Here is a 12,386-nt window from a genome sequence, read left to right as displayed (position 1 = left end):
CATAAATAGACTTGCATCATGAAAGAAAAAAAAACATTCATGGCAAACAACGATATAAGATGAAGTTGATTTGCTAAAAATGGTGGACCTTCTTCTTTTCAATTTTAATCAACCATTCAATCATTACCCCCTTTTTCTCATTTTGTAGTAGTACTTATTTATTTTAACCATTTAACTATTTAAGAAGCATCGCTAATTCAAGTTTGACAAAGCCACTTAGAAATTGTTTTTTTTTTTCAAAAATTTCACCTGACGAATAATATTCATCTGAATCCAAACACATCAAATCAAAAGAGAGAGATCAATGTACATCATAATAATACTGGAAAATATAGTTAAATTATCTTCGACGTTGTTTTATTGGTTCTTTTGCTTTCTTATGTTATTGCTATGTGTTAACATCTTTGTTAAATATAATAATTATTCTAGTTTTGGAATTACATTTGGATCGATAACTGGCCGAAGAATAGAAAGTTTAATACGTTTACTGTTGAAACACTTACGTTTTTGTGGTTTTGTTATAAAAAAACGCCTTTCCAAGCCAAGAAATAGATCAACATGTTGCATATTATTTGTTGAATCATCAATCGTAGATATTTTTGTCAATGGTTGAATATAAGACTATAAAACTTGGTGGATGGTATTGGTAGTTGACTGAAATTAGACAAAAGCAGGTGGAGGCTCCTGGTGATAGTGCCTCTGCAAAAAATGTTCAAAATAAAACACACACACACACACACACAAATATAAATGGAAACTAATTATCAAAAGAGTATTATACAAATATACACATGTAAACACATTTTAACATATCTAATCCTTTTTTCCTATTCAAAATTTGTTACACAAGTAATCACATCACTCACCGTTTCTATTATATATGTAACATACCATACAGTCATACTACATTACTACCTTCTTTTATATTCTAATCTATTCATATAACGTTCTGCATGTATCTTTCATTACAGGATGGCTATAAGCTTCTATTTAGGCCTATAACAAGAAGACAAAAGCCCACATATTTTTTTTTTCTAGTCCGAACAGCTAAGTTAAAGTTTCTTGGTCGTCTAGCCCAATTAAACTTTGTGCTATCACAACCTTAGAGATATATTAACAGAAACTAAACGAAGCTTAGGATAAAAGAACATGATGAAGTCATAAAACACATGGTCAGGGAGACCTTGCTTACGTTTATAGTTTGTTAAATAAGAGACAAATAGTAATAGTTCTTGTTTCAAGGAGATAGGTTTAAGTCTTGTGTATAGATGTAATCGGTGTGAGCAGCTACGGCTTTCTTCACAAGACATTCTTCTTCACTGTCTGAATTCTTGCACTCTAGTACTCCATCTCCATCACCTTTACTGTTTCTTGCTTTCTCCTAGATCCACCACCAAAAATTAATAAACTAGAGAGATGAATCACACTCGAATTTACTCATTTAATTTATTATCTTTCAAATGAACTTATCAACTTATATAATTTGATCAATTACTCTACGGTTACTATCAACCAATAAACCATACATCAGTAGAAATTTATTATGCTGAGAATCGAAAAAATAATATGCAAAACCTATATCAAAACCCTTAAATTAAAAAGAAAGACGAACCAAAAAAAAAAAAAAACAGTGTGTAGACGAACTTACATGTGCGGAGGGAGATGGTTTAGGAGGAGCAAAACCATCTTCTCTTGAAATAACACGTGAAGCCATGCTTAGAAGCAATACTAGAGTGAAGAAGAAGAAGATCATCACTTCACTTTTCTTCTTCATCATTTCTTTCCTTTTTCTTCTACTTCTCTCTAAGAGTTGAATAAATAAAAGTGTTATTTTGTATATAAAGGCCATACAGATAAATTTATTAACAAATACTAATATACAGAGATATTTGACTTTAGTATATTAGTAGTATAAAATACGAAGATGCGGCTGGATAGACCATAAATGCTGTATAGAGAAATGGGGGTTTCATAATGAAGCAGAAGGAGGAAAGATCGATGAAGCAGAAAGAGAGAGAGAGAAAGGGAAGTCAAACTTTGGCATCTTGGTGTCAACGCTTTCATTTCTCCTAGGAAACGTCACCTCTTCTTGTTTCAATGTGACTTTCAATATATCGAAATATCATGGACCTTTTAAATAAGTACTTATAGTTTTAAGATTGTTTTTGTATATGCGTTTATATATATTTCTTTTCTGTCTGATTCCCCGTAATACTAAATTAAAATTCTAGTTTCACGTCTAAATCTTTTACTTGTCGTGGGGGATGGGGTATCACAACAAGACTAAATTCTAGTTTCAAGTTTAAAATAGCTCATGTATAACTGTCTTTGTTTAATACAGTATACAATCTTCCTTTTGTGAGAAGAAAAATATACTTATACTATCAAGTTTTTATACTGTTTTCCAATACTATGACAGATAGTATGATATTGGTGATAGTAGTAAAAAGAATGTATATGTTCATCCATTTACAAAAAAAAAAAAAAAAAAAAGAGTACCAAGCCATAAAATTCTAAAACAATGTCATCCTTTATAAATTATATAAAAACTTTTTATCCTCGTCTAAAATTAGGATCATTAATTATCGTCACAATGAAGAAGAGCATTAATATAAGAAAATCACCAAATTTTTTTAAAAAACTAGACTTAACCATGACTAACGAACCTGCACGAAACCATATAAATCCATCAGTACAGTGTATATATAATATTGAATATACAAGAGACATTAGCTAGCTATTATGTTCGAAAACTTTTGATCTTTTGAAAAAAGAATGAAACATATATAGTAGTATATAATTAAGTAGTAGTATAATCACCGACTGACTAATTAAAGAGCATGTGTGGACAAAAGCTTTAACGAGTGTGAAACACAATAATGAGCCGAATTAATTGAGATTCATACACTATATTCTTATCATCATCCTTAGTTTTTTTTCATTTTTTTTTTTCATTTTTTATCCTTCATCCGTGATACACTGATACCCCTACAATATATGTTATCCAATTGTATTTTGTTAATTATATCAATATCATAATAAAAGTAAACAAAACGAATCATTATTTTCATATTATGATTCTTCCATGCAATAATGAATCCAATTATATCAATTAGAAAAGCATATAATCAAATCCATTATTGGCCTGGCCAGCTAAAAAAGATAGTACTAATTTCTTTATTTATTAACGCGTTGACAAGTTGCAGACTTTTTTGGACAGTAGAGGAGACTCTAAACGAATCAGAAGGTTCAAAGTTCATCTTTTTGCTTACTTGGAACAAAGTTTTTTTGATTCACGTAAGTTGCCAAGTTGGTAAGAAGACTCGATCAAATTTGGGGGTAGCAGTATAGTACTTGAACTAGCATTATAACTCCCCCCCCCCACCTGAATCAGAACCCCCAAAAATAAAAATAAAAGAGATCCCTTTTTCTCCGGGAAGAAGAAACTTTTCCTGATTCATGTTAAAGAGAGGAAATTTCGGAGATGGGTTTGCTCGAATCGGTGAGATCAATCAATTGGGAACTCGAATCATCTCCGGTTTACCAAGATTTTCGTGTTCTTCCTCTTTTTGCTCTCTTCTTCCCTTCGATTCGTTTTCTCCTCGATAGATTCGTCTTCGAGGTAGATATATCATTATTATTATGGAGAGATCCGACTCTGTTTATAGATGATCTTGTTTTGTTTTGTTTTTGTTTTTCTGATTGTTGTTGCTTCCGCTGAAAGTTTTAGAAAAGCTTTACTAAAGAAGAATGATTGTATCTGAAAGTTTCTCTTTTTGTGACTTGTGACAAGTGTTCAGTGTGTGTGAGAATGAATAGTAAGTGTTGTGATGTTGATTGTGTTGTTATTCTCTCTTTTGTTCTGCATCATTCATGTGTCTGCCTTTTTGGTTACTTTGTTTGGAAAAGTTTCCTTTTTTTGTTTTGTGGGTTGGTTCACTTCCTTTTTTATAACTTGAACTTTTGGATGATTGGTGTTTGTTTGTAGAAATTGGCAAAACATTTGATCTATGGAAAACATAGGCAGGATATGGGAGATGACACAGCCGAGAGGAAGAAGAAGATCAGAAAATTCAAAGAATCAGCTTGGAAGTGTGTTTACTATCTATCAGCTGAGATTCTTGCTCTCTCTGTGACTTACAATGAGCCTTGGTTTATGAACACTAAATACTTTTGGGTTGGTCCTGGAGATCAGACTTGGCCTGATCAACAAACCAAGTAAGAATCTTTCCCAAGGCCACAACTCTCGTTTTTGTAATTGCTTTGATCATGATATATATCTACTTTTATGCAGGTTAAAGTTGAAGCTTTTGTATATGTTTGTGGCTGGGTTCTATACATACTCTATATTTGCTCTGGTTTTCTGGGAAACGAGGCGTTCTGATTTTGGAGTTTCAATGGGTCATCATATCGCCACCCTTATTCTTATAGTCCTCTCATACGTAGCTAGGTATGCTTCCATTGTCACATCCGGAGAAAGTAGATTTAATTTCCTTTTGGTCCACATTGTTTTGATATATCTATCTTGTTTCGGTATAGCTTCTCCCGTGTTGGTTCGGTTGTTCTGGCACTTCACGACGCTAGTGATGTGTTTCTTGAAGTGGGGAAAATGTCTAAATATAGTGGAGCTGAAAGAGTTGCGAGCATTTCATTCATTCTTTTCGTTTTGTCTTGGATCATTCTCCGACTCATTTACTATCCCTTTTGGATCTTATGGAGCACAAGGTTTGTATGTTATCCTTTTCATAGTTTTCTTGAAATATATGCCCCCCTTATGTGTATATTACATCTTTGTTTTCAGTTATGAAGTAGTTTTGGAGCTTGATAAGGACAAGCACCCAATCGAAGGACCAATATACTACTACATGTTCAACACTCTCCTCTATTGCTTGCTTGTGCTTCACATTTATTGGTGGGTTTTGATGTATCGGATGCTTGTGAAACAAATACAAGATAGAGGCAAGCTTAGTGAAGATGTCAGATCTGGTAAGAACTGGATTACTGAACCACACCATCCAAATTAAGAAGAAACCCTCACGGTTGTTTTTTTGTTTGCAGATTCTGAAGGTGAAGAAGAACACGAAGACTGATATCAGATCACAAAGGTAGTAACTTTCGTCTGGTTAATATGACATGTAAAAGCACGGCGTTACCTCTTAACATGTTCAGATTCTTTTACCGACATGATCGTCTCCAATCTTCAAACATTGGACCAACTCATGGTACAGAATGTATTTAGGATCTCTCTCATTCTTAAAGATTTGGAAAATTATAGTTGTATTGATTTGTATGTAGTCTGAAACAAACTCCAAATCTCCTTTTATTGTATTGTATTCAATTCTCGTTTTGTATTATCACTCACCATTCATAATAAAATATCTAACTGATTCATGCTTCTTACAATGCTATATCGGCTTCTCAGAAGCAATTTGATTGGCGTGCGTAATGCCGTAATGTATCGTCTAGGACAAAACAAATAAAATACTATTATATAGTTTAGTTATGTAATGTAACGCGCGGTCTTTGAGGCGAGTTTAGGCAGATAATATATTGACCAACCGGCAAACGCAACCTTAAAACGCAAAAGTAACGAAACGAAAAATGTAGCAAAACGATGATGAGAGCAAAATCAGCGATCGTCTGCTAATTTCTCTCTCTCTCTCTCTCTCTCTCTCTCTATTTGAACTTCACCGATCAAGTCAGTCACCGCTCGACAAAACCAGATAAAGGAGACAACAACAACAACAAAAAGGTTCTGTCTTTTTTTTCTGGGTTATCAAAATTTCGAGTTTTTGGTTTTGTTGCATTGCAAAAAAAAATCGCAATCTATGTCTCTTTCCTTGATCAAAGGTGGGCTCTTTTTCAATCTTATTGTGATTTTTATCCAAGAAAGGTGATTACTGATTAGGGTTTTAAGGTTTTGAATGGGGTTTTCTAGGAATTGGATTTGTTTGAGGTCAATTTTTTCAATTTCCTGGGTTTGAAATCAAAATGCAAGAACTTTTATGTTGTTCTGTTTTTGCATGTAATGAGCATTGATTGTGATTATTGTATATGTTATTCATGTTTTAGATGGTAGAATCACCAGATTTCATAAGCGATCTACCACAAAGCATAATTGAGAATATCCTGACTCGTCTTTCGATTAGAGATGCGATAAGAACAAGTGTGTTATCAACCAAATGGAGATATAAATGGTCTACACTCACTGATCTCGTCTTTGATGAGAAATGTGTCTCTCCTTCTACTGACCGTTGCGTTGTTGAGACCAATCTAGTCAGATTCGTTACTGGAGTGCTTCTCCTTCACCAAGGACCTATCCATAAGTTTCAGCTCTCTACTTCTTTCTTGCAATGCCGTCCTGATATTGATCAGTGGTTGCTTTTCCTTTCGAGGAATGGGATTAAGGAGCTTGTTCTTGAGTTAGGTGAAGGAGAGTTCAGGGCTCCTTCTTGTCTCTTCAACTGTTTGAAACTGACACGTTTGGAGTTATGTCATTGCGAGTTTGATCCTCCTCGGTGTTTCAAAGGGTTTTCGTCTCTCAAGAGTTTGAACCTTCACCAGATCCTTGTTGCTCCTGAGGTGATTGAGAGTCTGATCTCTGGATGTCCGCTTCTTGAGTTTTTGTCTTTGTCTTACTTTGACAGTTTGGTTTTGAGTATATCTGCTCCGAATCTCATGTACTTGTATCTAGACGGCGAGTTCAAAGACATTTTCCTTGAGAATACTCCCAAGCTAGTTGCAATATCGGTTTCAATGTATATGCATGAGGATGTTACTGATTTTGAGCAGAGTTCTGATTATAATCTTGTTAAGTTCCTTGGAGGTGTTCCCCTTCTTGAGAAGCTCGTTGGTTATATCTACTTTACAAAGGTAACTTCCCTTCATCTTAGTACTTTAGGAGACATTATCGTTATCAAAAAAAGTTATATATGTATCTCCGTTCGTTGATTTCAGTACTTGAGCATAGGAGATGACCCGGGAAGGCTTCCAATTACTTATATTCATCTTAAGACTATAGAACTATACCAAGTAAGTTTTGAAGATGCTAATGAGGTACTAGTTCTTCTTCGTTTGGTCACTCACTCTCCCAACCTTAAAGAGCTCAAAGTCTCGGTATGTTAACTCTCTCTTTTCGTAATGTGGCCATAAATTGCTATTGATCTCCAGTTCATCATCTTATGTTATCTTTGTAGGCTTCACCAATTCAACTGTTTCCTCTTGAAGAAGAAGGTTTTGACCTTTTCGAAAGAGATTACTTCGACTACCAACTGCCAAGACTCGAAACCGTGAAAATGACAGACGTTTCTGGCATAAGAAATGAGTTGGAATTTATCAGATTCTTGCTGGGAACTTCTCCAGTTTTGGATACAGTCATTGTATCCTCGAGTTTAACAGATAAAGATGCCAAAATGGATATGGTTGTCGAATTGCTCAGGTATCCGCGTGTTTCTCCTCAAGCTCAGTTCCTCTTCCTTCAAGATTGAAGAATCTGACTCTCCTCCCTATCTCTTTATTGTTATCATGTATGAACATGCTTTGTATATGATTGTGGATAAATGACAAAACTGTTGAATCCACAAGAGTAAAAACTTTAAATGTAATTTGACCAAAGATGGTACAAAGAGTTTCTAATAGTTGTTGATATTTACTTCTTTCTCATTTGTTTATACTCCAAAGATTAAACATCCCCATCAATTGTTTAGTTGTCATTCAAGTAGTGTTGGACATTTGTTTTGCATCGTTAACAAGTTAAGGCACACAAGTCTAACTAACATTAAAGTGTTGCATTTGGGTTACCCGTTTGGGTTCGGGTATTACCCGTTCGGGTTCGGGTTAATGGGTAATGGAAAATAGAACCCATTCGGGTATTTTACTATGTTTGGGTTCAGTTCGGTTCGGGTATTACCGGGTTCGGGTCGGTTTGGGTTACAATTTTCAGAACCCAATTAGTACCCGAGCTACCGGGTACCCGAAAAAATATAATTAAAATTAATTAAATTTAAATAAATTTAGTTAAAGTTTGACTTATGTGACAATATATTTTAGATATTTTGATTATTTTTGATATTTAGGTATAAAACTAAATGAAATATTCAAAATTATAATCATAACTTTAGGGTAATTGCATTATATTAATGATAAATATTATAAACATGTTTATATGTTCAGGTTTATTGGGTACCCAAACGGGTACCGGGTATTACCCGACCCTAACCCAAACCCACGGGTATTAGAAAATAGAACCCAATAGGGTTTTATAGGCAAACCCGAACCCAACCCAAACCCGGTTTTTCGGGTCGAGTTCCGGGTTGGGTATTCGGGTACGGTTTTTATGCCCAGGCCTAATTACAACAACAACAACATCAACATTGCATGTCCGATCAAGTTTTGTAATTATTTTGTTGATGTCGGCTTTAGCAAGATATTTTTATTTTGTGAATACTAAAAATAATACTCCATCCGTTTCAAAATATAAGATGTTTTGGAGAAGTTTATTGTTTCATAATATAAGATGCTTTCAAATTTCAATGTAACTTTTAGATTAGTTTAGTATTTTATATTATGCAGTACTGTTCTGATTGGTTGAACTTGTTAAAAGTAAAAACTTCTTAATCTGCGTGCTTTACTTAAAACATCCTATATTTTAAAATGGAGGGAGTACTAAAAATGAAAAAGGGAAATATAGCAAAAACACGTGTGGAAAACGCGGAGGAAACGCAAAGCCCTCTTAGCTTTCTGGTCCTCTCGTCCCGCTTCGCCGCTGCTATAGGGCAATAGAGAGAGAGATTACGTCGCTCTCTTTGTCTTTTTCTTTTTCTCTTTTTCAGACAATCGAGACGAGAAAGGCTCGTAATCTGATTTTGCCGCCAAGAACCACCGGACCGTCTCGTAAGTTACTCTTCTCTGTAGCAAAAGGATCCAAAATTCAGATTTCTACCCAAATCTCGAATGTACCGTCTTAGTTCCGAGCAAAGTTTTGTTCTTTTTGTAGATGGGTTATGCTCGTTTTGTTGATTTTAGCGTTTAGGGAATGTTAATAGTGCCAGTGAGACACTAAAGATCCATGCTTTAATGTCTTTTAGTTTTGAATTTTGACACTAAATTTCAGTACCCATTTTGGGAATCTTGTTTTGTGAATCAGCAGTAGACAAGAATGGGTTACATAGGAGCTCATGGTGTAGCAGCTCTTCATAGGTACAAATACAGTGGAGTGGATCACTCTTATCTTGCCAAATACGTGCTTCAACCTTTTTGGACTCGATTTGTCAAAGTCTTCCCTTTATGGATGCCGTAAGTGTATCTCTTTGATGCTATTTCGCTATGTATAATAGAAGTCTCCTTTTAGTTTTGCTTGTTGAGGTTATCTGCTGACTTATGTTTTTACTCTGCTTGTCTTTTCATGTGTGTTTCTCTGTTACTGCCTTTGAACCATATCCAGACCAAACATGGTATAAGTAATTCCTTCTTTGTCCATTTTAGGTTATGTGGTATGATCAATACGCTCGAGTTAACGACTTCTGACTTTGTGTTTTTGTCTCGCAGATAACGCTAATGGGGTTTATGTTTCTAGTCACATCTTCCCTGCTAGGCTATGTGAGTCATGATTCTTTGATGTCTTTTTCTTTAGTCTGGAAGCATTTGGCTATTTTTTTGTTTGTTAAATTTTTCCTCTGTCTGCATATGGATTTGATTTTGAAGACTCTTTTCTTTATCTGTCTTAGATATATTCACCTCAGTTGGATTCTCCTCCTCCACGATGGGTTCACTTCGCACATGGTTTACTTCTATTCTTGTATCAGGTATGCGCCTCTCTCTTTTCAGAAGTTAACTTTGTTAGCTGCTTGTGAATAAGTTTTTATCCTGACACCTTTCGATCTTTTATTAGACATTTGATGCGGTTGATGGGAAGCAAGCAAGAAGGACAAATTCCTCTAGCCCCCTTGGAGAGCTTTTCGATCATGGTGATTTATTTTTCCCCATGTTCCTCTTTTGATTATCTGTCTTCAGTTTGTTTAGATTTTTTTCTGACATGTGTTCCAATATTGCAGGTTGTGATGCACTTGCTTGTGCGGTATGAAATCAACAATGCTGTTATCTTTTTATTTCCTTTTATCACTCATCCTGGAATCTTGCTGAAGGTTTTACAATGAAAACAGTTTGAAGCCATGGCATTTGGAAGCACCGCGATGTGTGGAAGAGATACTTTCTGGTTCTGGGTCATTTCAGCTATTCCGTTTTATGGAGCTACATGGGAACAGTAAGTACTGCCTGCAACTTCCTTCTTATGTCTTATAAAACATCAATATTTTGTGTAAAATTGTTTTTAGAGATTTCTAATACATTTCCTTAACCTTCTCTAGCTATTTCACAAACACACTTATTCTTCCTGTTATCAATGGGCCTACAGAGGGTCTTGCACTTATATTTGTCAGCCACTTCTTCACAGCCATTGTTGGTATGCTTCTTTCTTATCTACAATTCTTGAAAACTTCACCCATATTTAAAATGCTTGGACAATCTGTAATCAACTCATTACAGTCCGAATTCTTTCTAGACTTGGGTTTGGTCTTTACTTCAACTCGATCTTTTTTTTTTCCTTGTCTGAAGGTGCTGAATGGTGGGCTCAGCAGTTGGGGCAGTCCATACCATTGTTTAGTTGGGTGCCATTTGTGAATGGTAAAATATCTCCGGCATTGCTTTTCCTACAATTTTTCTTGCTGCGATACTTTTCTTGATTTCATTATAAAAGTTTGTTTTTGAGCTCTTGATTGTTCTGTGTTTTAGAGATCCAAACTTCTAGAGCAGTGCTATACATGATGATCGCTTTTGCTGTTATACCAACTGTTGCATTCAAGTAAGTCTTTCAAACTTTAACAATCGATATAGAAATTTTAAACTTGTGTGATAAAATAGATTCAAAAAAAGAACTTAACTTTTTCACATGATTCTGTATTTCTTTCTCAAAAGTGAAAGTTGTGATATAATTGAAAAAGCATATCCTCGAGTGTTCAACTAGAGTTCTTTCAAGTTGTGGTTTCTAAGCTGATTCATATGCGGTTGTGTTTTTTCAGTGTGTCAAATGTCTACAAAGTCGTTCAATCAAGACAAGGAAGCATGGTGTTGGCATTAGCTATGGTAATCTCCTAACTACCAATTAATTTACAGGTACTTATTTATGTTGCGAAATTAATGTTCTGTTTATATCTTGTTTTCAGTTGTATCCCTTCGTCGTCCTACTTGGAGGAGTTTTGATATGGTAAAGTCTTGTTTTCTTCTCTTTTGAAAAGACCACACAATCTTACTCTCTAATTTGTCATTTTAAGATGATTTGTATCCTATTTCTTCCAGGGATTACTTGTCTCCAATCAATCTCATAGCAACGTACCCTCACTTAGTTGTACTCGGAACTGGACTTGCATTTGGATTTCTAGTGGTATGTCTTGATTCAAAAGTTTTAAGTTAGATCAATATTGTAGTCAAAAAGGTTGTAACAGAACATAAGTATCTATGTTTTTCTTTTATAGGGAAGGATGATTCTTGCTCACTTGTGTGATGAGCCAAAAGGACTGAAAACAAACATGTGCATGGTAAGTCTGATAACTATTCTCTGGCCAATTCTTCATCTTACTGGTTCTGGAAATGCAATCTTATGAAATCTTTTGACTAAAAAATGCAGTCTCTACTGTATCTTCCTTTTGCACTTGCAAATGCTCTAACTGCGAGATTGAATGCTGGGTATGTTTCTCTCTTTACATTTTCCCCCACAAAGTTCATCCCTCATTTGTCTTTAACACTCGAGAAACTTCATATTCCAGGGTTCCTCTAGTCGACGAAGTATGGGTTCTTCTTGGCTACTGCATATTCACAGGTTTGCTCCTAAAGAGAAGAAACAAAATCTTATTTAGCTATTGATATTTTGCACTCTAAACCAACTTTGTATTTGATGCATAACAGTGTCATTATACTTGCACTTTGCAACATCGGTCATTCATGAGATCACTGAAGCTCTTGGAATCTACTGCTTCAGGTGAAAATTTTGGGTTAAAAAGGTCAATATACTTGTTTTGAAAACATAACGATTTTTTAAATCCATCTGTTCTTGCTAATCCACAGGATCACGCGTAAAGAAGCTTGAAAAGGAACCTTAAGGGTAATGCGTTTTTTGTGTGGACCGTTGGATCGATATGGACCTGTTTGGATCGGTGATGTATCTCTTCTTTATCGATTGTTGTCTTTGTTTGATCGGGATAGGTGAACTTATGTAGAACTTAGTGTAATGTTCTAGTTTTGGCTTTATGCATGGGAAAAATACGAAAACTTTCTTGAAATATTAAGAAAATTTATATTAGTTGAACACTAAGGAGAACATACTGAGTTTGGTT

The 12,386-nt window shown here is 35.0% G+C and overlaps 4 protein-coding genes across 8 annotated transcripts; 3 read left to right on the top strand and 1 right to left on the bottom strand.

Annotated features, from left to right (window-relative positions):
* Positions 1 to 504: 504 nt before the first annotated feature.
* Positions 505 to 1,852, bottom strand: PSK1 (phytosulfokine 1 precursor). 2 transcript variants are annotated; one of them, XM_087494172.1, is made up of 3 exons: positions 1,649 to 1,852; positions 1,193 to 1,381; positions 505 to 699 (listed from the first exon to the last, which is right to left on the bottom strand). In XM_087494172.1, exons 1-2 carry the CDS (start codon positions 1,847 to 1,849, stop codon positions 1,238 to 1,240), a joined length of 345 nt encoding a protein of 114 aa, XP_087350298.1. In that variant the 5' UTR covers positions 1,850 to 1,852; the 3' UTR covers positions 505 to 699; positions 1,193 to 1,237. The 2 variants fall into 2 exon arrangements, with proteins under 2 accessions (XP_087350298.1, XP_010476362.1); XM_010478060.3 differs by lacking the exon at positions 505 to 699 and having other exon boundaries at positions 1,114 to 1,381; positions 1,649 to 1,851.
* A 1,362-nt stretch (positions 1,853 to 3,214) lies between these two features.
* On the top strand, positions 3,215 to 5,396 carry LOC104755641 (ceramide synthase 1 LOH3). 2 transcript variants are annotated; one of them, XM_010478058.3, is made up of 6 exons: positions 3,215 to 3,622; positions 3,989 to 4,218; positions 4,295 to 4,450; positions 4,540 to 4,725; positions 4,802 to 4,986; positions 5,059 to 5,396. In XM_010478058.3, exons 1-6 carry the CDS (start codon positions 3,485 to 3,487, stop codon positions 5,088 to 5,090), a joined length of 927 nt encoding a protein of 308 aa, XP_010476360.1. In that variant the 5' UTR covers positions 3,215 to 3,484; the 3' UTR covers positions 5,091 to 5,396. The 2 variants fall into 2 exon arrangements, with proteins under 2 accessions (XP_010476360.1, XP_010476361.1); XM_010478059.3 differs by having other exon boundaries at positions 3,222 to 3,502.
* A 90-nt stretch (positions 5,397 to 5,486) lies between these two features.
* On the top strand, positions 5,487 to 7,662 carry LOC104755640 (F-box/FBD/LRR-repeat protein At1g13570). Of its 2 annotated transcripts, none has more exons than XM_010478055.3 (4): positions 5,487 to 5,752; positions 6,073 to 6,873; positions 6,958 to 7,116; positions 7,197 to 7,662. In XM_010478055.3, exons 2-4 carry the CDS (start codon positions 6,073 to 6,075, stop codon positions 7,485 to 7,487), a joined length of 1,251 nt encoding a protein of 416 aa, XP_010476357.2. In that variant the 5' UTR covers positions 5,487 to 5,752; the 3' UTR covers positions 7,488 to 7,662. The 2 variants fall into 2 exon arrangements, with proteins under 2 accessions (XP_010476357.2, XP_010476359.2); XM_010478057.3 differs by having other exon boundaries at positions 5,576 to 5,850.
* Positions 7,663 to 8,672: 1,010 nt separating this feature from the next.
* Positions 8,673 to 12,364, top strand: LOC104755637 (choline/ethanolaminephosphotransferase 1). 2 transcript variants are annotated; one of them, XM_087495957.1, is made up of 18 exons: positions 8,673 to 8,892; positions 9,149 to 9,298; positions 9,547 to 9,597; positions 9,726 to 9,803; positions 9,890 to 9,965; positions 10,053 to 10,075; positions 10,161 to 10,261; positions 10,365 to 10,459; positions 10,612 to 10,680; positions 10,789 to 10,858; positions 11,076 to 11,139; positions 11,220 to 11,260; positions 11,353 to 11,437; positions 11,529 to 11,591; positions 11,681 to 11,739; positions 11,820 to 11,872; positions 11,959 to 12,031; positions 12,118 to 12,364. In XM_087495957.1, the coding sequence occupies exons 3-18, from the start codon at positions 9,556 to 9,558 to the stop codon at positions 12,137 to 12,139; spliced, it is 1,014 nt and encodes a 337-aa protein (XP_087352083.1). In that variant the 5' UTR covers positions 8,673 to 8,892; positions 9,149 to 9,298; positions 9,547 to 9,555; the 3' UTR covers positions 12,140 to 12,364. The 2 variants fall into 2 exon arrangements, with proteins under 2 accessions (XP_087352083.1, XP_087352084.1); XM_087495958.1 differs by having other exon boundaries at positions 8,701 to 8,892; positions 9,146 to 9,298.
* Positions 12,365 to 12,386: the final 22 nt, after the last annotated feature.

The sequence above is a fragment of the Camelina sativa genome, chromosome 17 (genome assembly GCF_030686135.1).
Source record: "Camelina sativa cultivar CO46 ecotype springtype chromosome 17, ASM3068613v1".
NCBI lineage: Eukaryota > Viridiplantae > Streptophyta > Magnoliopsida > Brassicales > Brassicaceae > Camelina > Camelina sativa.
The sequence above is the reverse complement of the archived record's forward strand: the minus strand, read 5'-3'. Positions and strand labels throughout refer to the sequence as shown.